We start from the raw sequence: 26,705 nt of genomic DNA on the forward strand, positions 1-26,705 counted from the left end.
AATGCAAGGCTGGTTTTCTTAGCTGGTTTTCTTACCAGCCTTGCATTGTCTTTTGTAGCTCCCACCTGACAAAGATTAATTTTCATGAACCTTTCATGTGATTCTACGTAGTAGTTGTTTATTACTTTCTCGACCCCTGTGAAGTTGCACCCAACGCGTTGTTCATCGTTGCCACATGTTCGTCCACTTCGCTTCTTCAAACCCCATCGGGCTAAACATCAATATCTTGGCTCAGCCAAGTTGGCTGTTGACTGCCGTCACGTGAAGCGACTTCGCACCGACATCACGTGTGATATACACGTCGAAGTTGACGCTATTGCAAGACACTAGCCGAGCGCCGCCGCTACGCAGCGGTGAATTTTTTTGTTAGTTGGCGCTTCGCTCGCAATGCTCGCTGCGCTATAAGAGCAGGCTGCCTACGCTTCGCTACGGCAGTAGTGGACCCATTCCGCTCGCCTCGTCGGCTCGCTGCACTACTCTCAATGCCAGGTTAGTATTACAGAGGCCGGGGGGGGGGGGAGTCCTGCGGCCCCGCAATATCGTATGAGGGGGTCGCCTTCGGCGACGGTGCCGACTTCGCTGCGCTCGGCAGCAATTTCTGCCAATAGGAATTCACGTAATCTGATTGATTCTTAGGATTCACCCACGAACTCCGCCTCTGACGACATCAACTCGCAACCCTCCACAGTGAAGTGGTAGTCGGTGGTGAACTGGAGCTCGAAATCATAGGTAGCTTGCTGACGACGCATCAGCGCCTTCTTCTTGGAAACCGGTGATCCTGTAGCCAAAAGCCGTAAGTGGAATAGGCGGACTAAGTTGCCCCGCGCAGCGTTAGTATTCGTGGCATTATTGGCTAATAGTTCGCTCCAGTGCAAGTCTGATTTGGGTAAAAAAAATAACTCCGAAAGGTAGTTAAATAAATAATGGTGGGGGCAACCAAGGAAATAAAATAAAAGCACCATGAAAAATGCGTATATGGAAGCTACTGGAAGCTACTGCCTTCAGCCACACCAATCCGTTCATTTATCCGTAAGCTTTACGACTTTTCGAACTCCTCTAAAACTCGACAGCTCAGCAAAAAATGATCAAGAGTATGTCGACTTCAGTTCGATTCTGCCTCCTACAAAATTTTGATGAGGAGCCTCAAACACTTGGATACACCCAGACATATCTCGTGCACCTCGTGCGAGTGGAACCTGACGCGGCGTGATATCTTCATTGACTCTGATCTCGCCGTTCGAGTAGCTTACCCGCTCACTTTGACGACTAAAGCAGCACCTGCGTATGGATGTATTAAGTCGTGGGAGCAAAGTGTCCCCAGGCTCGTTTTCATACCTCAAAATTTCTCCACCAAGCTCTCGATCAACGAAGCCCACGATATCCGAGCACGACAGTGCCAGAGTCGGCCCCACTCTCCTATCTTCCACAATCCCCAGCACGACAAGATTGTCGTCCGGAGTGGATATCCAGTACAGCGTTGTGTGCATGAAGAGCTCTCTTCCATCAGGTTCGACTGCCTTCAAGACCCCAAGAGCCTTCTGTTGCGTGCAGCAATTGTAGGTAATTGTGTAGTTGCCGTCAGTTTCGGAAGTGTGCTTCCTTCACATCCCTCGGCTTATCATATTGCTGCCAGCAGCGCTGGCTTCTTTCCCTTTGAATGCCTCTTAATGCCCTTTGTATTATCCAATCAGATGCCCTAAAACATATCCTTTGATTCTTACTTCATTTCACTATAGCATACAATGCAGTAGTATATATGGCGCAACACTCCCACTAAAGATGCCAGCGCGCCTCTCGAAAGGTTGCTCTCGGCCATTCGACTTCAACGCCGTTCTCAGATTATTTCGTGACGCATACCCAAAATTAAATTATCAGGTTGCCCAAGATACTTTTATCATAAGCAGTACAGATACCCAATATAAATCAGATCTGCCCAAACTAAGATTCATACTTTATCTTATATATTGAAGAGAGCACCTTTCCATAAAGCTTCCTCCGCCTTTTGCCTTTGCTTCTCACTCTCTCTTCTGCCTCTGTGCCGCACAAGTGCTGGTCCGACGCAAACTCCGCAAGGGGGGATGCCGCAAGCCATTCAAATTCTCCTGGCTATTGTTGTGTGACCTAGGCGACAGACCCCCGGAGGTTAACATGCAGCCAACAGCCCAACTGGGGATCCTGTGGATGGAAAATCTCATTGTTTTGAGCTACTCGCGGTCATCCAGTTTATGATCAATGCGCTTTTCCGCCGGCGACAGATGAGAGAGTCAGAGACTGAAAATTAACTTAATATTGAGTAAAATGTACTCAAGAGTGCGGGGCTTGCAGCCCAGACCGACAAGAAACCCACCATTTTGGCTAGGTTGCACCTAAAAATGAGGGTTTAGCCCTTAAATTGACCTTTAATCTTAACTTTTCTGTTAATCTTAGCCTTTATTGTTAACTTTAATCCTCCTTTTGTACTTTTACAGTTCTTATGTTGAAAAACTTCCCGAAAAATATTTCTTTATTTGTGGCTTATCAAAAATTGCCTTTGGCACAAAGTCCAACCTTATTTGTGCCTGAAAACAAATATTTGTGGTGAAAAGTATTTTATTTCTCGCGGCGTAGTTTATCGGTAAGCTTACACCTCAAAATTCTTTACGCCGATCATCGCGCGAAGTTTTTCAAATTGACTTTGAGTCAGTGGCTTTGTGAGTGCATCTGCTATCATATCGTTGGTATTGCAGTAAGTAATACTGATACTTTTCTCGTCATGCTTATCGCGGGATAGAGATGCCTGATATCAATGTGTTTTGTTGCCGAATGACTGCATGGGCCCTTTATTATACTTATTGCGGCGGTGTTATCGCACCAACACTGTGTCGGGCGTGCTTGGCCGTAACCCAACTCATTCAATAGTAGTCGTAACCACATTGCCTCTCTTACACCTTTACTTACGACTACTAATTCCGATTCCGCTGTGTTGAGACTAATACAGTCTTGCTTAATACTCTTCCAAGTAATGCATGCACCAGCAAGTATTGATACATATCCTGTAATTGATTTCCTTTGTTCATTTGCGTTCGCGAAGCTCGCGTCTGTGTATAGCTCTACCTTAATAGTACTATTTCCATTGTACTCTAAGCCATACTTCGACGTTCCTTTCAAGTACTTTAGTACTCGCTGAGCCGCTCTCCAATGGGTCTTATTATAGCAAGATAAGTACTTGCTCAACTTTCTTACAGCGTTAGCTATATCAGGTCTAGTGCCTCTTACAAAATGCATTAATGAGCCAATCAAACATCGGTAATCAAACGGCTGAGCCGCTTCCTGTTCGGGTGTCATATTAATTTCCTTCTCTAAAACCACGCTTTTAGCTTGTGGTGTCGGCTCTGTATTACAGTCCCTCATCTGAAACTTTTCCAAAAGGTCCTGAATGTACTTTTGTTGCGACAGACACAGTGTTTTCCTTTTTAGATCTCTTTGGATCTCCATTTTTAGCAAATAGTGCAATTCGCCTAAATCTTTCATAGTAAACTTAGCAGACAACTTAGTTTTCAGATCATTGATCGAGCTCAAGTGTGAGCCAGCGATCGTAAGGTCGTCCACATAGACGCACACAATTAGCGTGTGTGTGACTCCTTGAACCTCCCACCTTTTCAGATACAAGCAATCTTCTTTCTTGCATCTGAAAAAGCCGAAATCTTTTAGGAAGGCATTTATTACTTCATACCAAATTCGTGGGGCCTGTTTTAGGCCGTACAGACTTTTCGCAAGCTTACAGACTAGCCCGGATCCATTATGGAATCCCATTGGCTGCCTCATGTAAATACTTTCGCTTAGTACACCATTTAGGAACGCAGTAGAGACGTCCATTTGATGCAGGTGTAGATCTAGAACTGTCGATAGTGCGAGCAAAAGCCGCAGAGACTCATACCGAGCTACGGGGGCAAAGACTTCCTGGTAGTCAGTGCCGTACAGCTGGGTGTTCCCTTGGACTACCAACCGTGCTTTAAATCGGTCAGCTGTACCATCAGAATGGTACTTTACGTCGAACACCCAGTGACAACCGAGTGCTCGTCGCCCTTCTGGTAGAGGCACTAACTTCCATGTGCCGTTCTTTAGTAAGGCCTCAAACTCTGTCTTTATTGCGCACTCCCACTGCGCGGCATATTCGCTAGCCCGCGCCTCCTTAATAGATCGCGGAATGGGAATGCGTTTCTTACCAGTTGTAACATTATTTAACTGGGTGACATAATCTGTCAGTCTGACGTTACGCTTTCTTTTTCTCTTAGACCTCCGTCTGTCACTGACCCCATTTTCTGCTCCCACTATTCGAGATGCCGGTGGTCGCGTGACAGATGCTGACGTTGAGGCTTCAACTTTGGTGGTCGCTTTAACATCAGCCTCTGTTCTAGGTCGCTTACCTAAATTCTGTATGATCTTTTCCTTTTCCAGATCCACGCTACTGTCCTCAGTAGGGATTGACCTTTGTATCATTGTCTCTGTACTTGTTGAGCTAAATTTAACGTCGCGACAGATTAGGTACTTATTTGCCTTGACGTCTAGCAGCCGATACCCTTTATATTTGGTTGTCAGCCCCAAAAGCTTACACTCGATTGCTCGATCACCGAGTTTTGGGTCTGTTCGCTTTGTTTTGGGTACATGTGCATAGCATGTTGTGCCCCAAATTCTGAGTGCCAAGCCATTGGGCTTCTTACGATGCAGTAATTCATACGGGGTCTTCATCCCCAGCCGGGCCATTGGCAGGCGGTTGGTGACATCTACAATATAGTTTAAGGCTTCAGGCCACCACTTAGCCGGCATATTGGCCCCTCTGAGTGCACAGCGAACACCAGCCATCATCGTCTGGTGCGCTCTATGCGTATGAGACAGTTCTACCCCTACTATGCCCCGGGTACTCCGATCAGATTAGACAGGATATGATACATGATTGTGCATTGTGGCTCGAAATGCAAGAAGAATCTCGTCCGATATACCAGGGTATGTAAAAGAAGGGGTAAGCTGGAAAGAATGAACACCGTTGACACTATATTTTGCTATGTAAGGGTTATTTTGCGCGTGTAAGTACTATTATGCACCCCTCAGAGAGAATGCAGCCTGGTGAGGTGGCCCAATCCAATAAAACCGAACAGGATGTGCGCTATAATAATACTAAGACGCCAAAAATTCGGGACTGAGAAGACGTGTCACTTAATTGCTAGCTAGGTACAGCAGGTTTTTTGTTTTCAAGGCATGCATAGCCTGGTATGTTGGGATGCAATCATAGGATACTTCCAGCATAAACCCGCCCTTGTGTTTGATTTTTGTTCACCATCAATAAAAAGGACACTGCAAGTTGTAGTATATAAACCCTGTTGAAAATTTGCTACCCATCCGAGGGCGTCTTAGACAACATGCGCGTCAGTCTGCGGTTGAAGTGCACCAGGAACTGCAGCTCGTGTGTCGACCAGTTTCCCGCAGGTTATAGAAATGTGTCGTACTTACGGAAGGCAATAGTTAGATCAAGATGGGTAGCAAAATTTCAACAGGGTTTATATACTACAACTTGCAGTGTCCTTTTTATTGATGGTGAACAAAAATCAAACACAAGGGTGGGTTTATGCTGGAAGTATCCTATGATTGCATCCCAACATACCAGGCTATGCATGCCTTGAAAACAAAAAACCTGCTGTACCTAGCTAGCAATTAAGTGACACGTCTTCTCAGTCCCGAATTTTGCCGGGAACTTCTTTCAGGGATTTTACCACAAAGTACCACTTATAAGCGGTAGCGTCATCTACAGCCATATAAGCCATTCACCCGTAATTTACCAGTTGAGTCCATATGGAGTGTATGGAGTGGCTCAGTAGCCTTGGCTCCCACCATGTTCTTATAGGACATCCTTCTATCTTTCATTTGGGCGCATGTCTTACAAAAGAAATGAACCTTCTTCAGTTCGGAGTAAGGTATTTTTGGCAGCCCAGTAATTTTCTCGTTATTTAGTGTTCGAATTAATCGTTCTTTACCAACATGGCCGAGCCTCAAGTGCCATTCTTTCAGGATATTGCCATATTTGTGGCTTTGGACACTAAACACACTCGTCCTTACGTGTTTAACGTTCGGAAAGTAATAAACTTCACCTATAGCTACTGCTGCAAACAGTAACGTAAAGTTATCTCCTATGAAAAAGAGGAAATCTCCAGATTTTGACTGGATGTGCCTGTTACCTTGCTTAGCCAAATAGTATGCACTTAGTGAATTACTATCACATTTCCGGTTATATGAAATTTCCGTTAAATTTAACGCACTCAAATATCCTTCAGGGTTCAACACATTTAGATTTATTGATCCCTTAAGTGCACTATGCGAAACGGTGCCATTACCGTAAGTGAAGACGTGACTTAGGTCAGGCTTCAGGCTTCCCGTGAACCAGCTTCGGTCTGATGTTATTCCTCGGCCTGCACCAGTGTCAACAACCCACATATCATCCGTTAACTTTAGGTTCCGTAAATAACTTAAATATGGCGAATGAAATTTACGTACCATGGCCTCGAATTCTTCCATGTCTTTTGGTGGCGGTGTCTCAGCCGACTTGCCTTCGTCCTGCTTCTCGGGGTCCAGGCTGTTGATGTCGTCCATCAATTGGTCCTCCTGGCTCTTCTCAAGCGCCGTCTTATCGCCCTTGCTGAGCTTCTTTTGTCCTTCAGCCACCACCACCATGAGAGTGTTGATTGCTGCCTTCTTGGCCTTCTTAGCGCCCGGGGCCGTCTTTATGTCCGTCCGGAAAAGAGGTCCCCCTTAGCGGTTCGGGTCCCTGTCGGCCGCTTTCGTGGGGCAGTCCGACTTGAAGTGTCCCGCTTCGAAACAATAGAAACAACTTCTGTCGCCCTCGGTACTGGCGGGCTTTCTTTTCTGTCCAACCACCTTGACTCGGACGTTGTTGATGTGGGTCACCTGAGTTTTGTCCATAAGGCCCACGTCCTTCTTTGACTTGTCGCCGAAGACGCGGCGCAAAGCCCCCTCCGCCTTGTCCACCGTGAAGTCCTCCTTGGTCATCGAGATGGAGGACACCCAGTACTCGCTTGGCAGTTGCGACAGGACTTCGACGCAAAGCCAGGACTCGGACACCATGTGTTGGTTAAATAGCTTCCGAAGCTTCCTATTGATCTCATTCCTTGCCTTCTTAAGTTGCGCGAATAGGGTCCTTAAGTCGCGCCAGGGGCTGCGTGTCAACTTATTCAGAGACCGTGGCAACTCAATCAGACCGTCCGCGTCACCTTGGCCAAAATCTTTTTCGAGGAGCCGGATCACCTCACATGGGTCCATGGAGGACACCACGTCCGGCAGTGTCGACAGATAGAAATTGGGCAGAGTCTGATTGAGCAGGTTCTGCAGGTCGCCCCTTCCTCTCTTTCAGTGCGTCTTCCAGTGCGCCACGCCCCACCTCATCTCAAGCGCCTTTTGCTCGGAGGTTTAGGGCTGGCTTCTCCGGATTACTCCGCAGGAAGTCGGCCATGAGCACCTTCGCTTCAGGCTGCCTCTTCTCAAGCAGCGTCGTCTGGTACTCATGGTCCAACGAGTTGACGTGCGTCGGGAGCTTGTCCTTCCACATGGTGTAGGACTTGCCGTTGAAGCGCTCCAGGCCGCCGCCAGTCTGGCATCGGTAGTCGTCATCGTACTTGAAATGTTGCGTGCAGCAATTGTAGGTAGTTGTGTAGTTGCCGTCAGTTTCGAAAGTGATGGCAATGAAAGCCTGCTTCCTTCACATCCCTCGGCTTATCATATTGCTGCCAGCAGCGCTGGCTTCTTTCCCAATGAATGGCTCTTAACCCCTCAGCGCCCAAGCTGTTTTTTTACCTGTTTTTTATTTCACGATACGCGCCCAACATGTTACTCATGCAGCATGTTAAAGTCGCGCAACACTTACTTTTACTAGTCTCGTATAAGTTCGAAGCCCGGCTGTGTACAACAACAACATGACCATTTCAGCAAATCGCTCCTCCACGTTGTACCTACAGCATGTACATGGTGTAGATACAGCATGATGGCGCTCCTCGGATGAGCGTCTAGCGTCCTTTTTATCCAGAGACTGGACGAGGGCAGCCTGGAGTGCGTAAAGTAAGGTAGTATTCAATGTCTCTTTCGCGAAATCTACAACGCATCAAATGAATACACACAACAACCGCACGAAATTGTAACCTCACCCGCCAGCCAAACATTCATTACCAAACACATATTTTCCTACTCACTGTCACTACCTTCGCCGGAACGTACATCTCCTTCGACGTTGCTGCTGCTGATGTGTTTAGCTGCCTCCTCGCTATCTTCCTCCTCGTTGTTTTGGCTTTGACGCTTGCGCTTTCCGGCGGACTTGTTAGCACCTACCTCTCGACTTTGGAAGTCTCGTCCGCACCGCGGCTTCGGGCGCTTCGTTCCATTTTCCCACTTGTGATGCCAGATCTGGTAACAGCTCATGGCGTTCCAGGATAGTGTTGTGGCCAAATTCAATTACATAGATACATGCTGCAGATAACAGTAGAGTAGTCAGCGGGTTGCTTTACCATTGCAAACAATCACACATCCACGTACCGACCTTTGTCCGACTTGCTGCAGGCAGCACAGTAGTACTTCGTGGCGCGACGCTCTCCAACCCGGCGCTTCAGAACGGAGCAGACCTTGCACTGACGCTGCTGACGTTTGCGTACCCCATTGACATACTGGTACTCTGGGCATTCCTGGGGCTCGTGGCCCGGTGGTAACGGAGGAGGCACATCACCAGCTGCAGGCTCGCGTGGGGAAGTCTACAAGCAAACACTTTGTTAGCTCACCTCCAACATGACATCAATCCGACATGTATATGATTGCATGCCTCACAGGAATACAACATGTGGAACATGCATGATGTTGTTGGCTTTCTAACCATCCAACATGAGCGTCCGACAGCATGTACAGCAACCGCCATCATACAACATGTACCATATACAGCATGGAAAACTTACTTGTTCGGCGAAGTCGCTCTCTGACAAGTCCAGCAACGCAGCATGCAGCTCCATCAGAAACTCAGCGTGCGACACAGGCTTCTCGGTGCTTCCCTTTTGCGCCTCACGGAAGACAATGTAGGCGTTCACGATGGCAACATCTACAAGCCCAAAAAAGAGGGACTTGTAGTATTTTTTTGCACCAAGTCTGCTTTTGTAGCGAGTAGTACTGGAGGCGGAGCTGGTCGTGAATGTCGACTCCGTCCATCCATCTGTGGTAGTCGCGGATCATCGCTGGGCATGGAACATCGCTCCGCCTTCTCTGTGTGCCGCGTGTTCGCCTCTCTGATAAGATAAAACATCACGTTAGTTTTTCCAAAACAGAGTAATTTGGTTCCTCGCAAGTACTTACCACACGTCTCCATGGCTCGACTTACTCCTGTTCCCAAGAACTGCACAGGTTTTCGATCCCACCATACCAAGCCCGTCATCATAGGACAGCTTTTTGCTACTGCCATTTTTGTCGTTCCGTGCGGGAGTCGTTTGGGCCGGTCACGATTCTTCTCGACAAGTTGTGGCGGGTATCCAACCTTGTCGCCTGTGATAGTGCCGATACTGTAGACGTTCCGGTGCAGTAGTTGGAGTGCCAGTTGCACCGATGTATAAAACCGATCGGTCACCACGAGGTGGAAGACCCCACTCTCGGGGGGTGGAAGCACCGCCTCAAGGTTGCGGATCACCGCTGAGGGTCCGCTGTTTGGATCCGCTGACTGCTGGCTTGCTGGGACGTTTCCCACCTCATTGAGCTGCTGCGCCTTGCCACAATATATTTCAAGTCTACATGTTGTAGGATACAGTATCAGCACATACAACATTAGTTAGCTACAACATGAAATACTTAGCCAAATAGTAGTATCAGCACAACACGTCAGGAACAGCTTAGTACCCCACTTGTGAGGCTTTGTCTTCATGTACTGGCGGGTCGGGTTATCCCGATTCTTCGAAGGCAGCATGCCTTCGTCGAACGAAATCACTGGTGGCGTCTTATACCCCAAGGGAAACGTCTTCTGGAGCACTTCGACGACGGATCTGATCTTCCACGCTCGGTCCGATGCAGCCTTTGTATCTGCATTATTCGTAAAGTGACAATTGGCCATAATCTGCTCAAAGCGGTTGCGAGCCATGAAGTCGCTGAACGTCCCGCGCGGAATCGCGCCCACGGCGTTGGTACCTCAATGGTCACGAAATCGTCGCCGATGAGGGTTCAACATTCGCGCGATCAAAAGGCCGACCACTGGCAGGATTTGATGGGCTTCAACCTCGGGTTTTCGGACCTCGCGTTGTATAAACCACTCCTTGGACTTTTTTCCGGGGGTCTTCTGGTTGTTGAGCATGCGTTCAACACGCGACGTCAGGTTCTGGACAAAATAGCGGTTTGTTTCTTCGGCCACTTTCCTCCACACACTCTTCGGCATGAAGAAAAAAAACAGCTTCAGGGGAGAATCGGCCAAGGCGAGAACTTCTTCGGTGGGTCCGTATTCTCCGGAAAACAACCCTGGATAGCGCTGATCAGACGGAAAGTGATCAGGATCTTCATGTTGTAAGTACACCATAAACCAAGTTAGAATATGTTGTATCATACATCATCATAGTACAACAAAACAATTTCGTACCGAACGTCCAACCTGATGCGCGCATCTCTGCCATGTTCTCGTCGCTTCGCGCAAGCTCGGCCATTTCCGCAGGCTCCAGGATGTCCCACTGACGACCCTCCGTGTCGCCGCCAACTTCGCTCACTTCACCAGAAGGCTCCTCGCCGCCAGAGTACTCTTCATCACTTTCATCACCGCTCGAAGCATCATCTCCTGGCTCGTAGTCGATACTTCTCGCATTGCTCCACTCGTCATCATCATTGTAAAAGCATACCTCTGTTTCTGTCTCGTCACAGTCCGAGCTCAGCACTTCGTATCCATCATCGGTTGCTACTGGCGCAGCAGCAGCAACATGAGGCGACTCCGCTTCAGCACCGATTGCCCGGGGTGGCTTGACTGCAGCAGCAACAACATGAGGCGGTTCCACCGTCGTAGGAGAAGTAGTAGGTAGCGATTGCACTGCAACAGCAGAGGAAGCAGAACTAGAACAGGTATAACAACAATCAATACAAAATCGCCATCATCATTGCTAACGCTTGCTTCATACCTGTCTTGTCCTGTTGAATTAGCATTCGGTGCTGGAGTCAGGGGTGGAGTCAACAAAGCCGGAGAAGCTCGAGGTGTTGGTGGCTGCGGTGTTCCAGTAGCTACAGGCTAAGATCTGACCAAAACAAAGCACAGACTAGCATTTGCTGACATGCTGGAGATAATGATGTTGTACACATGCTAGAGGCGCAGCAAGTTGTATAATACACCACGTCAAGATGCTGTACACATGCTTGGCCAAACATGCTGGATGTACCTGCGTGACGTACCACATGATAGATTAGAAGATGTAGTATCATCCAGCATGTAACATGTCGTACCTCGGTGATGATTTCTTTGCTTTCTTGGGCGCGGCGCCCGTCGTCTTCTTCTTCTTTTTCTTGGCTGCAGCAATCACCTCCAGTCGCGCCCTCGTCTCTGCTAGTGCTGCTTCACCTTGCTTCTCCGCGGCTGCAGACGTCGTACAGCGTCGGAGAGCTGCAGCCCTTCGTTCTTCCTTCTCCTTTTCCTTGGCAAGGCGCGCAGGACTTGGTTTCCGTGGCTTCTTGGGTTTCTTCGTCGCTCGGACCTTGGCTGGTACAGCTTTCCGCTTCACCGGGGGAGACACAGCGACCTCGATGGCGGCTTCTCGGGCGTCGTCACCCTCTTCATCCTCGTCCTCGTCGTCGTCCTCTTCAGGGTAGTAGTCGTCATCTTCTTCGTCGCCCGTCATTTTGCGCGCGACCAGGCGCTTCTTTCCAGATCCAGCAATCGTTTTCGCTGCAATAGCCTGCTGCGTCTGCACCACATGCTGCCGTTGGGCCCTCAGGTACGACACATTCTTGCCGACGGGGGGTCGCAGCGCTACGCGGGAGGTCGTGCGCTTGGCTGCAGGCACTGGTTCCGGATCCTGGACGTCGCCGAAGTCAGCGTCAGCCTCTCTCGTTCCCGCCAGGTAAGCCGCGTGCTCCTGGTGGAGGCGAGCTCTGTCCTCTGCACTCCGGCCTTTCAGTCGCTCCATAAAGCGCTGATGCTCCCGCCGCGTTTCTCGAGGGGGGGGGGGCATGCTGATGACACGTCTTCATTCGTTTTGTCTTTTTGGGGAATGAGCGCAGAGCCACTGATTCAGGGAGGGCGACGCGCTGTTTATATCCGATTGGATGATCTACCTAACTGCATTTTCAAGAGCGTCCGACTTATGCGGCATTTAGCCCAACTTTTAACATGTTGTACGTACAACATGTTTCTTGGTGTATGTACAGCGAGTGGGCGTTGAGGGGTTAATGCCCTTTGTATTATCCAATCAGATGCCCTCAAACATATCATTTGATTCTTACTTCATTTCACTATAGCATACAATGCAGTAGTATATATGGCGCAACACCTTCAAGACGCCGGGTCGATAGTACAGCTCACCGTCCTCCCAGATGTATCCGCCCAGAACACTTACTACGCGCCCCCAGTACAGCATCCACGCTGCTAATCTTCGCCAGCACTCGAATGGTACCGAACCACCACCACACAAATCCCATCGCACCGATAGCTCTTGTTGACACAATGATGGTTAGACAGCCCAAGGCAAGCACGATGTGCCCAGCCAACCCCATCAAATAGTATGACACCACTTCAGCCGCCGGCTGCGTATCCTTGAGTTGCGACCGGCTCAATGTCGTCAGGTAATGCTGCAGAACGGCGGCAGTGATGAACTCGCCAATCAGGGCTGTCTCGTAGTTGAACAGCAATCGCTTGACCTGGCACCGCAGCTTCTCGCTCATCCAGTTCATTGTCTCCACCATCTCGAACACCATGGGCATGAGACCCGCCAAGTTGTAGCCTAGCGAGATGGATTGGATACGTCCGAATAGCCCTTCTTGCGTACTCAATAAAAAGAAGTCGCTCATGACGCCCTGGTCAACGAGTAGGAAATTCCTACTAGGAATAGCAGTAATAAGCGGTGGAAGTTCTTGGCTCCGTGTGCTGACAGCCGCATGCTCTCTTGGACGTAGACGACGACTTCTTGTACTCGAAGGCTCAGACATTTGGTCGCAGCGTTTGGCAAATCTCCTACAGGAGACGAAGCTTCGTCGTTGTGTGAAGATCCTGACGAGGGTGAAGGATGTTCCAGTAAAGATGTTCCAGTACGACATCCTGTATCCCCCACTGCCCCTGTCGTCAGCAAGTTGGAGACCGTTAATGTCGTACGTACCCACTCCGCTCACAGTTAGGTATGCCGTGTCGTCGGAAGAACAGAATGTCCCCGACATTTCGGCGTAGATCGAGTAGAATCCGATACTGACGTGGTAAAAATTGCCATTGAGTGGGAATCTGTTATCATCGCAGCTTGACGGCGAGTTTTCGTGCGGAATAGTAGTGCGATTTACGATAAAGTAGCCCCCGTGAGCGTTGTACTGCGGGACGACGATATGACACAGTATTCGATCCTCCAGCCGGAAGTAGTGAGTTGGGCAAGCGTTCCACCGGGCTCCGGCGAAAAACATGGACGTGACTGGACAAACCTTGAACAGATCTGACGTCTCCATCATCGCGTCCACCGGAGTGATCAGGCTTTCTGTAATCTTGTGCGGCGTCGAAAACTTTGCGAAGCCTCGCAGTTGCAGAAAAAACGGACCCAACCCGACCGCAGCCCAGAAAATGATTACTGTTCTCATGACAGGCATTTGGATCCCGCGAGCTCTTCGGTTCCTTGGATTTCTCGGCGACCTGGGGCCATGCTTGGCTTCAGTCACGACTGAGTTATTCGGCAGCACTATCATGGACACGTCAGTCTTTTGGAGAATAACGGACGAGTGCACATTGAGGCAGGAGTCTATTCATATCACCGCCAACATATTTTTTACTATGTAGTACTTGTTCAGCATTTCGTCGTAGGAATAAAAATATCCCCACTACGGAAGTGCGACTACTAGTAGTATATCGTCGCGCTGGCTCGAAAATGCCTTGATTCCAGAGCTTGAGAGGTCGTGGAGAAGTATCGGAGGTCGCCTCCGAGGATCTCCAGGAAGGAGCAAAACGACAGCAATGACATCTTGAAGGTGGCCGGGCATTTTATTTTTCACGTAGCCATTTTAACTTTCGACTTGGCTATCAATTGCGAGTCCACACTTTTGAAAGGCTCAAGCAACAGCACAGCATCCAGTACAGGTGATCCAAATGCCGACTATGAGCTCAACTATGTTGACCTCGTCTCTGTTTGGTTTTGCGCTACTGGCCGTCACTGCCGCGGAAGAGCCGAAGGGGGGCTGGGCAGACCTCAACGTCACCGATGCTGACAGCCAAATGCCTAGGGCCACATTATGTATTTCGTTTACAGGGAGAATGCCCTACCTATTGATTTTTAAGTCATTATTTATTTTCCAATATACACTAAGCAAGCACTGGAAGCAGCGCTACCACGACGATAGCAATCGCCCATATCAAAACTTGTTTTGCAATGAGGATGGGCTCTGTTTTACCATTGTTTCGATTATGCTGCTAGGTGGTATCGGAGTTAACTGCAAAAAATCAAAATCAAAAACTGCTACCGGGAAGTATCTGCTCAAAAATAGGGCACTAACTTTGGACAGTATTCATCTCGATTTTACTAGAACCAACACCCTCGCAAGCAACATTATTTTCATTTTTGTCGCTGCCTGCTACACGATGGGAAAGCCTCTGTCAGCCCCTCTGCGGTGGTAACCTCAGGGCGCGGAAATGTACCGGCATCAACCTGGCATCGGCTGGAGCAGAAATGGAGCGACCTTCAAGTGGGGCACCAAGGTTCCTACTCCATCGAACGGCTTGCAAGTCTGGAGCACTACTGCAAAACTACCTCAAGAACTCGAGTCGCGCTGGTGTGCATTCTTACGCCATTGCCTGCATTGACCACGGCAGTACTGTTGGAGTGCTTGCCGTTGAGATCTCCGTCTGAAGGGTGGCGAGCGAATTGGATGTTCGGCATTCGTCTGAGCTTGGCCGTGTCAATAATTTGCTTTATGGGGACCTCCGAGCTTATCACGTTTCTTCCGGACCTCGAGTTTACGCTACGCTAAGAGACTCATTGTGTCAATGGGTGCAAGTACTGGGTTTATGGTGGTCTACTTTCTCGCCGCCAACACCGTCGGATTCCCGGTGCCATACCCATGGCAGACAGTAGGGCCCAGCCAGGGAGTACTCTTTCCAATAATGATCCTGCTTGTCTTTGGTCGAAAACCTTTTGAAAGGAACTCGCCGTGTCGACAACATTTAGGCCGATTTCTTCGCTTCCTGATCGCGTTCTTGGCACTAGCGGTGACGTCCCCATTCTGCAAAGTGGTTTACGATCTTGTACCCGTGCATTATTATGCATTTGCGGCGGTATTGTTGCCTGTGGTGGGATTGGCGGCAGAACAATTTCTCATCAAAGCGACAAAGGAGCTGGAGGATTTTATTCCGACGATCATTGCCTTCTCCGTGGATTTATTGAGTGCACCTTTCGTCTCTGTGTGTATATCAGCATCGCCACCGATCCACGTCTCCATCCTTTTCATCGGAGTGGACTTGGCTCAGTTATGGTTAGAGTTTCGCGAGGTATCTGCACACGCTAATACGGTTTTAGAGTTCATTCGCAAACAGCAATCTTCCGAGGGAAAAAATACTGGCGACAATTCTGCTGTTAGTGGAAAACTCCTGGCACGGATGATCGCAGTGACTCGTAACCCGAAAACCTTCAAACTCGCGTGGAAGAACAGTGTTCGCTTGTGGGCTTGTCTTCCGCACCCCCTGGCACGAGACCAAAGGGATCAACTTCGTGTACTGGAAGCCTCTATGTAGAATTGAGGAGTGCCAAAAGATATTATCTCACAGACAAGAAAGTCAACGTCAACCTCAAATTGGAGTGACTGGAGTCCTACCGGCCCACACCAATGTCAAAAGACCCTCGAGCGGATCAACACGATCGGTACTACAAGGGAAAACATTCATTGTTGAGGGTTTGCAGCTGCTCTTCCAATGTGAGTATCTGGTGCTGGTTGAGTACGTTGAGTGTCTTGTTCCTCTCGTGTTCGCGATCTACAAGTCAATCCTCCAGCAACTACCGAATGTCGTATACTACCCGGTTGGTGTTGCAAATGGCGGTACAAGTTCCGTGGGGAATACGCTAGCATTCGCAGCACTGGAGGCTGCGTCGCAGTGCTACTCCACTATTTTCTACAGCGCAAGTTTGCGTTTTCACCATTCTACCAGCTTGCATTCGTGCTCGAGACGCAGATGCACATGATTCAATTGAGGCTATTCCTCGAATTGTGGTTCTACTGCAGTTCGAGCTCGTGCATCTAGGTGAGTGCATTGATGTTGAACACCTCCTATGGATAGGCTCTCACTTTGAGTTGGTTTGGGTCCTTCGTGCAGGAGTTGACTTTACTTTCCGCTTCGAGTGGCTGCGTGGCAACTAATAATTAGAAGTAGTGAGAATCTCATGCTATGGCGCGACACGATCACTGTTGTATCGGATGTGACAAGCTCCCAAACGACGTAAAAGTGTGTCGGCGATTAGTGCTGTCATGAATAGACTTGTCTCGTATGGTTGCCTGCCGAGCTCATGGCTACCAGTAAGGTGCTCACCAGCGCCAGGCCAGCCATGGTCGAAGGAAAGCATGCACCAAGACTACCAAGAAATCGGAGAACGCGCAGTACTCAAATGCCGGTTATGAGAACTGTGATGCTAGTTTGGGCTGCTGTCGGGCTCGGACCCCTTTTCCTTCAGCTGCGAAGCTTCGCCAAGTTCGTGACGCCGCACACACAAGATTACGGAAAGCTTGATCGCTCCTGCAGACGCAGAGATGGAGACTACGGATATGCTCAAGGTCTGTCCAGTGGACAGACCTTGAGCGAGACACGAGAGCAATCGGTGCAGCGGATTTGTGTGGTGGAGGTTTGGTACCATCCGGAGACTTGCAGTGTGGACGCTGCATTGGGAGCACGCAGTAAGTTGGTGCTCCTGCACGGATACGTCTGGGAGAATGGCGAGCTGTACTACAGACCCCGCTCGCTGAAAGCGCTTGGTGTTTCAAATGCAGTCGAGACCGACGGGAGGGAGCTGATAGTGCACACGACACTGCACTGGATATCCACCCCACACAACAATCTTACTGTGCTGGGAGCAGTGGAGAATAGGAGGGTGAAGCCGACTTCGGAACGCCCATGCTCGGGTATCGTCAGTTTCTTTGATCGAGAACTTGGTGGAGATGTTGATAGTGCTGGAGATGCGCTTCTCCCGATAACCAATAGCGCTAGTCGCAGATGTTGCTTCAAGCGTTGGAGTGAGAGGGTTTGCTGCTCATCGGAGGTTACACCAGGACCAACTCCCGCCAGAATCGAAGTCCGTGACGATAGAATATCCCACCAAACATCGCCCCCACAGAAAGGCTGGGAAAGTCGGCCGGGGTGTATCCAAGTGGCTGGGACACCTCCGCAGGAACCCGTAGACAGTAGGATAGAGTTGAAGTTGACAAAGAGTTGATGGCCTTTTTTGAGTTGTTGAGTGTCAGGATTGAAATCATCACCGCCCTAATGCATTTGCATGGGGAGATTTCTTGCTGCCGAGTTGGGTGGAGATAATAGTAGTTCCTTCCTCATGACACGTATATATGCGGCTACAGTAAAGACAAAAGGTTAAGTGCATCGTTATAATACACACCACGTATTCATAACTCACCTCTCTCCGCCGACTATACACTTCGCTTCAAAGTGCGTGCTTCTGTCGCTTTCGTCTAAAACAGCACAGCTCTGATCGTCTTTCTTGAAACTGCATTCAATAATTTATCAGGAGATAGACAACGAGAGTAGCACATAGTATTGAAGTCTGTACCTGTCTAGTGACTTCCGATGTGGAGGTGGTATCCGAAGTAGAACCCGCTTCGAAACTTGATGCGTCCACGACGACGGCAAATACTCCGGGTGCTCCCACGAGTTCCGTGCGCTTTCTGTGTCAAATAATACACAACATTTTACTATCGCCTACTTAAAAAAATAGCATGCAAAGCGAAGAAAATGCACGTACTTGCGGTCTCCTTCGTGGCAAAAATTATCGGCGAATGATGCCGAATGAACTGCTTTAGGAAAATAAATACTTGCTCGGACAGGGCCAAGCCGTCCCCGACGCTTTTGGCCGTCATCTGCAGCCACAAGGACACCATACCGTTAGCTTCGCCGCTCGATTTCCCACCACCGCATCTCCTCACCTTGTCAATAACGTGGAAGGACCCCACACAGTTGAACACCAGCATCAACGCTGGACAACATCAAACGCACCCACACCATCAACCTCCCAACCACTGAAAAACACCCTTGCAACCTCAATACTCACGCGCCGGAGGGGCCTCTAACAACTGGAAGTGGATATCATTGAGCGTCGCGAGCCACTGGAACGAGTCTCGGCAGTGGTACGTCTGCACGCGTCCCAGCGCCTCCTCCAGAGCGTCTTCCCTCTTGCTCCCCGCCAGTCTGTCGGCCACCAGATCCTTCAACCGCTCTGCCGACACCTCGCACTCGTGGTCGAAGATGAAGACGCGCTCTTTGGGCGGCTGGGCGCTCGCCCCGCAGCTTTTGGTGAGGAAGGAGGACACGACGTGCTCCAGCACTCGAGTCTTGGGCGTGTCGCTCGCTCCACACAGCTCTACAACCTGTCGCGGCCGGTAGCCAGCTTCTACTCCGTCTCGGTTAGCAGTCGCCGCGTCCAGGAAGCTCAGCCTCGTCGAGAAGCTGCGCGTCGGCCGCCGAGCGAACAGGTCCAGCGCCGTCTCATCCAGCTTGAGCCGATTCATGTGCAGATGTAGCTATCTCCAATTCCAGGTTCCAGAATTGATGGGACCTGCCTGCTCCTACTAACTGGAACATCAACCTGGAACCTGGAGCCCGCCCCTTTCTCTGACGTCTCTTTGGGTCAGTCCGCATTATGGCGCCCACACAGCAAGTGGACGGAGTGATGGTCGCCTCCAGTCCCATGGAGACGGCGCTGTGCAGCCCCACGGGCGCCGCCGCCCCCTCCGCCCCGGCCGGGAGGGAAGCTTCCTTCCCGGCGAAGCCGCTGACGCCCGCCGCGTCGCCGACGGACGCGTCTTCGCCCGGAAAGAAGCCGACGAGTCCTCGCTCCGAGCCCGTCAACTTCGCCGCGCTGTACCAGCGCTCCTCGCGCGACTCGGAGCTCGTGGCGACGCTGCGCGCGCTGGAGAAGGAGCTGGAGGACGTCACGATCGAGCACAAGGCGCAGCAGCAGACGCAGGCGGACGCAGCGGCGCGGTTCGCGCCGGACCAACTGCAGCAGCTGCTGACGACGCAGGAGGCCGTCGGCGCCGAGAACGCGGCGGGCAAGGAGCAGACGATGCAGTCGCACCCTCCCCGGGCTGCGGAGGCCAAGGGGAAGCCCATGAGACGCTTCGTGGCGTGGTCCGCCACGCCGTTCGTCACAATGGCGGCCACGGGTGGCAGGCCCAGCGCACTCACGGACTCGGAGGAGGAGGGCGACGCGCAGTACCACAAGGTGCAGCAGCTACCCTGGGAGGAGAACATCATTTGGGGCATCGACTTTGCGGCTGCGGCCAAGGGTGGGAAGACGGAGGAGGAGGACGAGGGAGTGGAAGTCGAGGACTCGGTGGGTGCAGTGACTGTGGTGAAGGAGACCAAGAGCAAGGCGGCGAGTAAGGCTGGTGGTTGGGCGAAGCCTGCTGAAAAGAAGAGTGAGGAGAGTTCGGGGACGAGTGTTCAGTCGTACAAGGAGCTGCGTGCTGCTAGAGCGGGTCAGGAGACTGAGAATTCGTCGTTGGCGACGGCGGGTTTTAGTGGTGGCTTTGATATGACCAAGCCACGGAATTACCGCTGGGAGCTGGAGGATAACGCGAAGGAGAAGAAACGTGGAGAGGAGACTGCCAATGGATCGGGGAATGCGGAGAAGGGAGAGAAGGAGACGCTGCCGTGTCCACTGAACAAGGAGTTGCAGGATGACTCGTGGGTGGCGGCGATTGGCTGGAAGTCTACACAGGATATGGCGGAGAGCAAACTGGTGCTGGATGACAACGATGCGTCGCTCATTTACTCGGTTCCTGAGATGGAGGACGTACGTCCTACGCTTCGCATTCCGGAACGCAAGTTGGGAGCGGCTGAGCAGCGCCTGGCGCAGCTTGACAAACAGCGTATCGAGAAGAAACAGCGTATTGATGAGGTCATGGGTAACCTTGAGTTTGGTGAGGAGACGGCTGAAGGTCGATTGGGCACGGAAGGCAGCGGTAAGAAGTCGAAGGACACGCGTGTGGTGAAGAACATTGGCTACGTACACCACTCTCTGCCCGCCATGAAGCTCTCGCTCACAAAGCCTGAACTTCCTAAGGCAAAACTCCGAGACTTTCACCGACCACGCGGCAAGTTCAAAATCAATGAGCGGCTGCAATTCTTGCCGCCGCCCCCAGGTGCCGCCAAGTTGGCACCGCAGGAGGAAAGCGCCATGGTTACTCAGATCAAGAAGAGTTCCGACTTGAATCCCACCGCTGGTGGTAAGCTGATTCTCATCGAGTACACAGAGCAGCACCCGCCCATGCTGTCAAACCCTGGTATGGCGGCCCGTATCCTTCACTACTGGCGGCCACCGGAGGATACATCTGCAGGATTGGGCATACTGGGTAAGAAGAAAGCTCGCAAGACGCGCCCAAAGCCACCTGACATGAAAATGGGGCAGGTCATTACGCTCGGTGACCACGATGAGTCTCCGTTTGTCGGTGATATTCCTCCGGGGCGAGTGGTAACATCACTCAACTCGAAGCTGTACAAGGTGCCGATTTTCCCTCACAAGCCAACGGTTCCGTTTGCTGCAAGTCCAGATTCACGTGAACGCAACAACTCGGATATTTTCCTTTTGTGTCGGTCTGTGACGAAGGGGAAGAAGGGCGCAGCTGGTGATAAGTCGGGCGGGCTTGGAACCCCAAAGACAACGGTGTTCATCATGGAGCTGCCTGAAGTTTTCGTGGCAGGGCAAATCGAACCTCAAATCGAGGTGCCAGCACCGAATTCTCGCAGTGCCAACGAGTTTATTCGCCCATACATGTCGTTCCACATCCTACGGCTATTCAAGAAAGCTAGCGATGGCGAGCGATTGAAGATTGAGGATATTGCGCGTGCATTCCCGAATCAGTCAGGCACTGCTATCCGAAAACGCATGAAGGAGGTGGCTACTTTTGAGCGCGGTGGTAATGACTCGGGCTGGTGGAAAAAGAAACCTGCATCGCAATTGCAGAGCGAGGAAGAAATCAGGGCCAGTATTCCTCCTGAGAGTGTGTGCCTCTACGAAAGTATGATGTCTGGCCACAGACGACTACTGGATATTGGACTGACCAAGTTGTTTACACCTTCTGGTGTGAATGGGGCCATCAATCACTTGATTCGACGCCTTGAGCTGCGCAAAAATACGTTGTCCACGCGTCTTGTGCCAGCCAACCTTGAGCGACGTGCCCGAGAGAGGGCCCAGGCTGATCTTTGGAAGAAGGACCCTGTGGTGCGCAAGCTCGAGACTGATATTCAAGTTGCTCGTTACATCAATGAGCAGCTGCAGCTCACGCCTTGGAATTTGACAAACAACTACGTCGAATGCCACCTTCAGGGCAAAGGATCTGGTATGTTGCAGCTCGGTGGTATTGGTGACCCAACTGGTCGTGGTGAAGGTTTCAGCTTCGTGCGCGTACCGCAGTCCCGTGCCAAGAAGAAAGACGGAGAGGATGACGTGGCGCCGACTGCTGAGAGCAAGATAAGCGCTGAAACTGCAGCTGTGCAGAAGGCAGTGGCAGCGGTCACTGGTACGACTGCCGATTTGCGTAAGCTGAAAATGAAGGAAGCTGGTGATGTGCTGCGAAACCTGGGTTTGGCCGACGCAGATATCAAGAAACTGCGCCGTTGGGATCGAATTCACATGGTGCGTGAGCTCAGTAGTCGTGCAACAGCCCACGGTGTGGCCGGTAGTTTGAGCAAGTTCGCCCGTGGCGCGCGCAAGTCGCTTTCAGCACAGCAACAAGAGTATCGCAAGAAGTGTGATGTGATCTATGAGCGCCAAATGGACGTTCTGAGCTCGACCAAAACTACGTTTTCGTCGGATGAGGAGTCGGATGGTGACGATGAACTCGATGAGCTGGGTGCCGATGTCGAAGCCGATATCCTGGGAGGCACAGATACTAAACGCGGTCCGAAGAATCTGTTCCGTAGTGGCGGTGGAGGTCTTAACCGCTCGAAGGAAGTCCTTGCTGAGCGCGAAGATGCTGTCGAGCTCCGTCGTCTTATGGAGGAGATGAATGAGGATCAAGGATCCGGTGCCAACCCGTCAAGTGCTGTACGACGTCCTGATGTCGATACGAATCGGCTGCGTAACCAATTGCGCGCAAGTGGAATTCGAGAAGGTGGCACTGGAGCTAGTGGGATTTCCTCCGTGTCGGGCTTTGGAGCACGCTCGAACATGATGTCTCGCGGTGGGTCGGCAGTGTCATCTGCTTTAGCTACGCCCACTGGCCAGCTTTCGCGGGTGTCTTCACCGACTCACGGCAGTCGCACACCGGTCCCGTCAGAGCCTCCCAGCGCCTCTAAGAAGATTCCGGGGCGAAAGGTGCTGAAGCGTGTTGTGCGAACCATTGAAGAGGATGGCAGTGAGACCGTCCGCATTCAATTTATCGTGGATGACAAGCAGGTGGCTCGCTTCCGTGCGATGCAGCAGCGCAAGGAGCGCCAACAAAAGGCGGATGAACGCAACCAGCTGCGGAAGCGCAAACGCATGCTTGCTTTGGAGGACGACTCTACTAACCAGAGTTTGCTTGACAAAGCTAAGCGGCGAAAACAGTTGCAAGAGGAACTGAAGCAGCTCCAGAAGACCGAGGCCCAGAACAAAGGCTACCAAGAAATGCTGAAGAAGGGCGAGTCTGGTGAAGTTGCGGATGGTGCCGATGGCGACGACGCGGGTGGCAAGGGCGTCATTCGCTGCACGCAGTGTCTGCAGGTTGGTCACATGCGCACCAACCGCAGTTGTCCGCTATACATGGCGGACGACTCCCGCACGAAGAAATCGGGCGCGCTGTCGGAGAAACAGGCAAACGCGATGCTTGCGGAACCGTTGAAGCTGAAGGTGAAGAAGTCCCCGGCGGTGATCAGCAGCGGAGATTCCAGTACCAAAATCACTGTCAACCTGTCCGAGCTGCGTGAAGGCGCTCGCAAGCATCAGCATGAGAAGAAGCGCAAACGTGAGCTGGAGGTGCGCGAGCAGGCGGAGCTCTACAAGCGGCCGTACGCGAAGGGTGCGATCAAGCAGAGTCGCTCGCGGATGCCCGTGGAGCACCTCAACAACGCGCTGGAGGTGGTGGTTCAGCGGCTGCTCGAGATGCCCGAGAGTGAGCTCTTCCGCGTGCCGGTGGACGCCACCACTGTCCCGAACTACTACCTCATCGTGAAGCAGCCGATGGACCTGAGCACGATTCGTCGCAAGATCGAGGCCAAGGAGTACGACTCGATGCGCGAGTTCGTCAAGGACCTGGAGCTGATCGTGAACAACTCGCGCATTTTCAACGGCGACCCGGCCAAGTCCGTGATCACGGCCAACGCGCAAAAGGTGCTGCGCCGCGCCCAAGACGAGATGGCGGCGCTCAGCGCTGAAGGTGGCATGACCCCCACCACGCCGACCATCACGCAGTAAAAAAAGCGATCGGCATTTATTCCAGCTCACCGAGGCACCAACGCACAACAACCCAAGAAAATAGCTAACAGGTTAAGAGAAAAAAAACAATCGAAGCTTGAACTGTTTCACTTGGTGTCTGTATGCCTTCCTCCCTGTGTTCCAAACACTAAATTGTATCTTCCTAGATCGAAAAGCTCACTAAAGAGGAATATTCCCCATCAAACCATGACCGATGTTTCTCTCCTTCTGCAGTCCGCGACGGAGCACGCGCGCGTGGCGCGCGCCTCGGACCGCGTGTACCGCGACGAGTGCGTGCTGAGCTTCGACTCGGCGCTGAGCGCGTCGGGGCTGTACACGAACCTGCGCTCGTTCCTGTCGTACGGCGCCTCGAGTCTCCGCTTCGACCGCGCCGGACTCGCCGACGCGCAGGCGAACGGCGCCGTGTACCTGCACCAGCAGCACGCGCGCAAGCCCAAGGCGTCCATCGGCTCAAACCCAAGCGAAGCGCCCACGAAGCTCGCGATTGGCGGCGCAGGCGGCTTCGCAGCCAACGCGGAGGACAAGTTCGAGCTGGAGAAGACGCTGAGCATCGTTCTGCTGGGCCCCGAGCAGCGCGAGCTCGCGCGCGTGCCTCTGGACGACGCGGCACTCCCCTCTAAGCTCAAGGAGGCGGCGGACGCTGTGCTCAACCACGCGGGCAACGCTGTGACCGAGGAGGTGGCCTCCTGGCAGGAGGAGCTCAAGCCCACCAAGTACGCGGAGCACCTGGAACAGGTGCCGAACCCGCCGCACATCGCGTCCAACCCGGCGGCGTGGAAGTGTCAGGCCCCGGACTGTGACAAGCAGGAGAACCTGTGGCTGAACCTCTCGGATGGCTACATTGGTTGTGGTCGCAAGAACTGGGACGGCTCCGGAGGGTGTGGAGCGGCGCTCACCCATTTCACTGAGACGGGCGGCATTTACCCCTTGTCGGTGAAGCTGGGCACGATCACGGCTGAAGGGGGAGACGTGTACAGCTACGCGCCTGATGAGGACGATATGGTGAAGAACCCGCTGCTGAAGAAACACTTGGAGCACTTTGGCATCAACATCGACAACCTGCGCAAGACGGATAAGTCGATGAACGAACTGCAGGTGGGACTCAACTTGTCGTACGAGTTTGACGCGGTGACGGAGGCTGGCAAGAAGCTGGTGCCGGTTTCTGGAGCGGGATACATGGGCTTCAAGAACTTGGGCAACAGTTGCTACATGAACTCGGTGCTGCAGTTGCTGCTGGCGCTGCCGGAGGTCCAGGAGCGCTACTTCAAGGCCTCAGAGAAGATTTTCGCGACGGCGGACACCCCGTCCACCCTCCCGGTGGATGATTTTGCCGCGCAGTTCGCGAAACTCGCGTGTGCGACGCTGACGGATCGCTACAAGAAGCAGTTCCTGGCACCGAAGGATAGCAGCAAGGAGGTGGAAGAAGATGACATTCACAATGTCGAGCTGCGTCCCATTACGTTCCGTGGTCTGGTGGGCAAGGGCCACCCGGATTTCTCGACGGGCCAGCAACAGGACGCTGTGGAATACCTTCAGTATTTGCTCAACTTCATGACGCGTGCTGAGCGCGTTGGCACCGACCGCTTGGGACCGCTTCTAGCTGGGGATGGCGCTACCAGTGCGGAGTTGCCGACGGCTGGCTTGTTTAAGTTCAAGCTGGAGGACCGTGTACAGTGTATGGCGTCCAACAAGGTCAAGTATGTGCCGCGCGATGACATGCTGCTTCAGCTGCAGATTCCTCTGGAGGCGGCCACCAACGCTACGCAGGTTAGCGCGTACCAGGTGCTGGAGCAAAAGCGTCAGCGTCTTGGAGACAACGAGAAGGCTGACAAGAGTGAGAGCAAGGACGGAGAAGTGCGTGTGGTGCCGAACATCCCGTTCGAAGCGTGCGTTGAGAAAACGTTGGGGCCTGAAGTTATTGAAGACTTCTTGTCTCCAGCTACTGGCAAGAAGGGTCAGGCTCAAAAGACGGTTCGTTTCCGCTCGTTCCCGCGCTACCTGATTGTTCAAATGAGACGCTTCTACGTGGCCGAGGACTGGACGCCGAAGAAGCTCGAAGTCGAGGTGAAGGTTCCCGAGAAGATTTCACTCGGCAGGTTCGTATCCAAGGGTCTGGTCGATGGTGAAGAGGAACTGCCTGAGGCACCTGCTGCGAGCTCGGTGGGTGAAAGTGCTGCTACCGCTGCGTCTGATACTGCGGACGAAGTGCTCGTGGCTCAGCTAGTGTCTATGGGTTTCTCTGAAAACGGTTGCAAGCGCGCAGCCATCGCGACTGGCAATTCCAATGCTGAGGCTGCTATGGAGTGGATCTTCAGCCACATGGAAGACCCGGACTTTAACGATCCGCCTGCTCCGGCAGGTTCTGCAGCTAAGCCTGACGGTGAATCTGTCAACATGGAGCATTTGTCGAACCTAATGGCGATGGGCTTTGCGGAGGCTCACGCGAAGTGTGCGCTCAAGCAAACGGACAACAACCCCGACCGCGCTGCTGAGTGGTTGTTCGGTCACATGGACGACCTTGACGGCGCTGTTGCTCAGTGTGAAAGCGAGTCTGCGGCCTCAGCAGCAGCCTCCGGGGACTCTGGATCGTCTTCCAAGCGCCTTGACAGCGATGCCGTCGGCGACTATTCTCTTGTGGGCTTCGTCAGCCACGTCGGCAAGAACACCAACTCGGGGCACTACGTCTGCCACATGAAGAAGGAGGGCCGCTGGATCATCTTCAACGATGACAAGGTGGCCGTGTCGGAGGAGCCCCCACTTGGTGCTGGCTACCTTTACCTGTTCCGTCGCACAGACTCCGAAGCGTAGATGCACCAGATGAATGAAGAGCGAGGCACGCATTTGAGTAAGTCACATCGT

At 52.1% G+C, this 26,705-nt stretch overlaps 9 protein-coding genes across 9 annotated transcripts; 3 read left to right on the forward strand and 6 right to left on the reverse strand.

The window, feature by feature from the left end:
* Nucleotides 1-5,775: 5,775 nt before the first annotated feature.
* PHYSODRAFT_470891 (hypothetical protein) lies at nt 5,776-6,465 on the reverse strand (the record flags this gene model as incomplete). Its single annotated transcript, XM_009519614.1, has 3 exons — nt 5,776-6,022; nt 6,143-6,299; nt 6,366-6,465. 3 exons carry the CDS (start codon nt 6,463-6,465, stop codon nt 5,776-5,778), a joined length of 504 nt encoding a protein of 167 aa, XP_009517909.1.
* A 1,758-nt stretch (nt 6,466-8,223) lies between these two features.
* On the reverse strand, nt 8,224-9,158 carry PHYSODRAFT_475315 (hypothetical protein; the record flags this gene model as incomplete). Its single annotated transcript, XM_009519615.1, has 3 exons — nt 8,224-8,452; nt 8,560-8,761; nt 8,966-9,158. Coding segments are annotated over 3 exons (624 nt in total), but the record flags the coding sequence as incomplete, so codon positions are not given.
* A 197-nt stretch (nt 9,159-9,355) lies between these two features.
* PHYSODRAFT_414185 (hypothetical protein) lies at nt 9,356-9,730 on the reverse strand (the record flags this gene model as incomplete). Its single annotated transcript, XM_009519616.1, has 1 exon — nt 9,356-9,730. A coding segment is annotated over one exon (375 nt), but the record flags the coding sequence as incomplete, so codon positions are not given.
* Nucleotides 9,731-11,795: 2,065 nt separating this feature from the next.
* Nucleotides 11,796-12,185, reverse strand: PHYSODRAFT_448400 (hypothetical protein; the record flags this gene model as incomplete). Its single annotated transcript, XM_009519617.1, has 1 exon — nt 11,796-12,185. A coding segment is annotated over one exon (390 nt), but the record flags the coding sequence as incomplete, so codon positions are not given.
* Nucleotides 12,186-13,167: 982 nt separating this feature from the next.
* Nucleotides 13,168-13,806, reverse strand: PHYSODRAFT_476057 (hypothetical protein; the record flags this gene model as incomplete). The annotated part of the gene is made up of 1 exon (XM_009519618.1): nt 13,168-13,806. A coding segment is annotated over one exon (639 nt), but the record flags the coding sequence as incomplete, so codon positions are not given.
* Nucleotides 13,807-17,066: 3,260 nt separating this feature from the next.
* PHYSODRAFT_446284 (hypothetical protein) lies at nt 17,067-17,279 on the forward strand (the record flags this gene model as incomplete). Its single annotated transcript, XM_009519619.1, has 1 exon — nt 17,067-17,279. A coding segment is annotated over one exon (213 nt), but the record flags the coding sequence as incomplete, so codon positions are not given.
* Nucleotides 17,280-18,123: 844 nt separating this feature from the next.
* Nucleotides 18,124-18,936, reverse strand: PHYSODRAFT_468634 (hypothetical protein; the record flags this gene model as incomplete). The annotated part of the gene is made up of 3 exons (XM_009519620.1): nt 18,124-18,288; nt 18,355-18,404; nt 18,480-18,936. 3 exons carry the CDS (start codon nt 18,934-18,936, stop codon nt 18,124-18,126), a joined length of 672 nt encoding a protein of 223 aa, XP_009517915.1.
* Nucleotides 18,937-19,067: 131 nt separating this feature from the next.
* Nucleotides 19,068-23,879, forward strand: PHYSODRAFT_553606 (hypothetical protein; the record flags this gene model as incomplete). The annotated part of the gene is made up of 1 exon (XM_009519621.1): nt 19,068-23,879. The coding sequence occupies one exon, from the start codon at nt 19,068-19,070 to the stop codon at nt 23,823-23,825; it is 4,758 nt and encodes a 1,585-aa protein (XP_009517916.1). The 3' UTR covers nt 23,826-23,879.
* Nucleotides 23,880-24,032: 153 nt separating this feature from the next.
* PHYSODRAFT_349574 (hypothetical protein) lies at nt 24,033-26,654 on the forward strand (the record flags this gene model as incomplete). Its single annotated transcript, XM_009519622.1, has 1 exon — nt 24,033-26,654. The coding sequence occupies one exon, from the start codon at nt 24,033-24,035 to the stop codon at nt 26,652-26,654; it is 2,622 nt and encodes an 873-aa protein (XP_009517917.1).
* Between the last annotated feature and the right edge of the window lie 51 nt (nt 26,655-26,705).

Source organism: Phytophthora sojae (assembly GCF_000149755.1).
Source record: "Phytophthora sojae unplaced genomic scaffold PHYSOscaffold_1, whole genome shotgun sequence".
Taxonomy (NCBI): domain Eukaryota; phylum Oomycota; class Peronosporomycetes; order Peronosporales; family Peronosporaceae; genus Phytophthora; species Phytophthora sojae.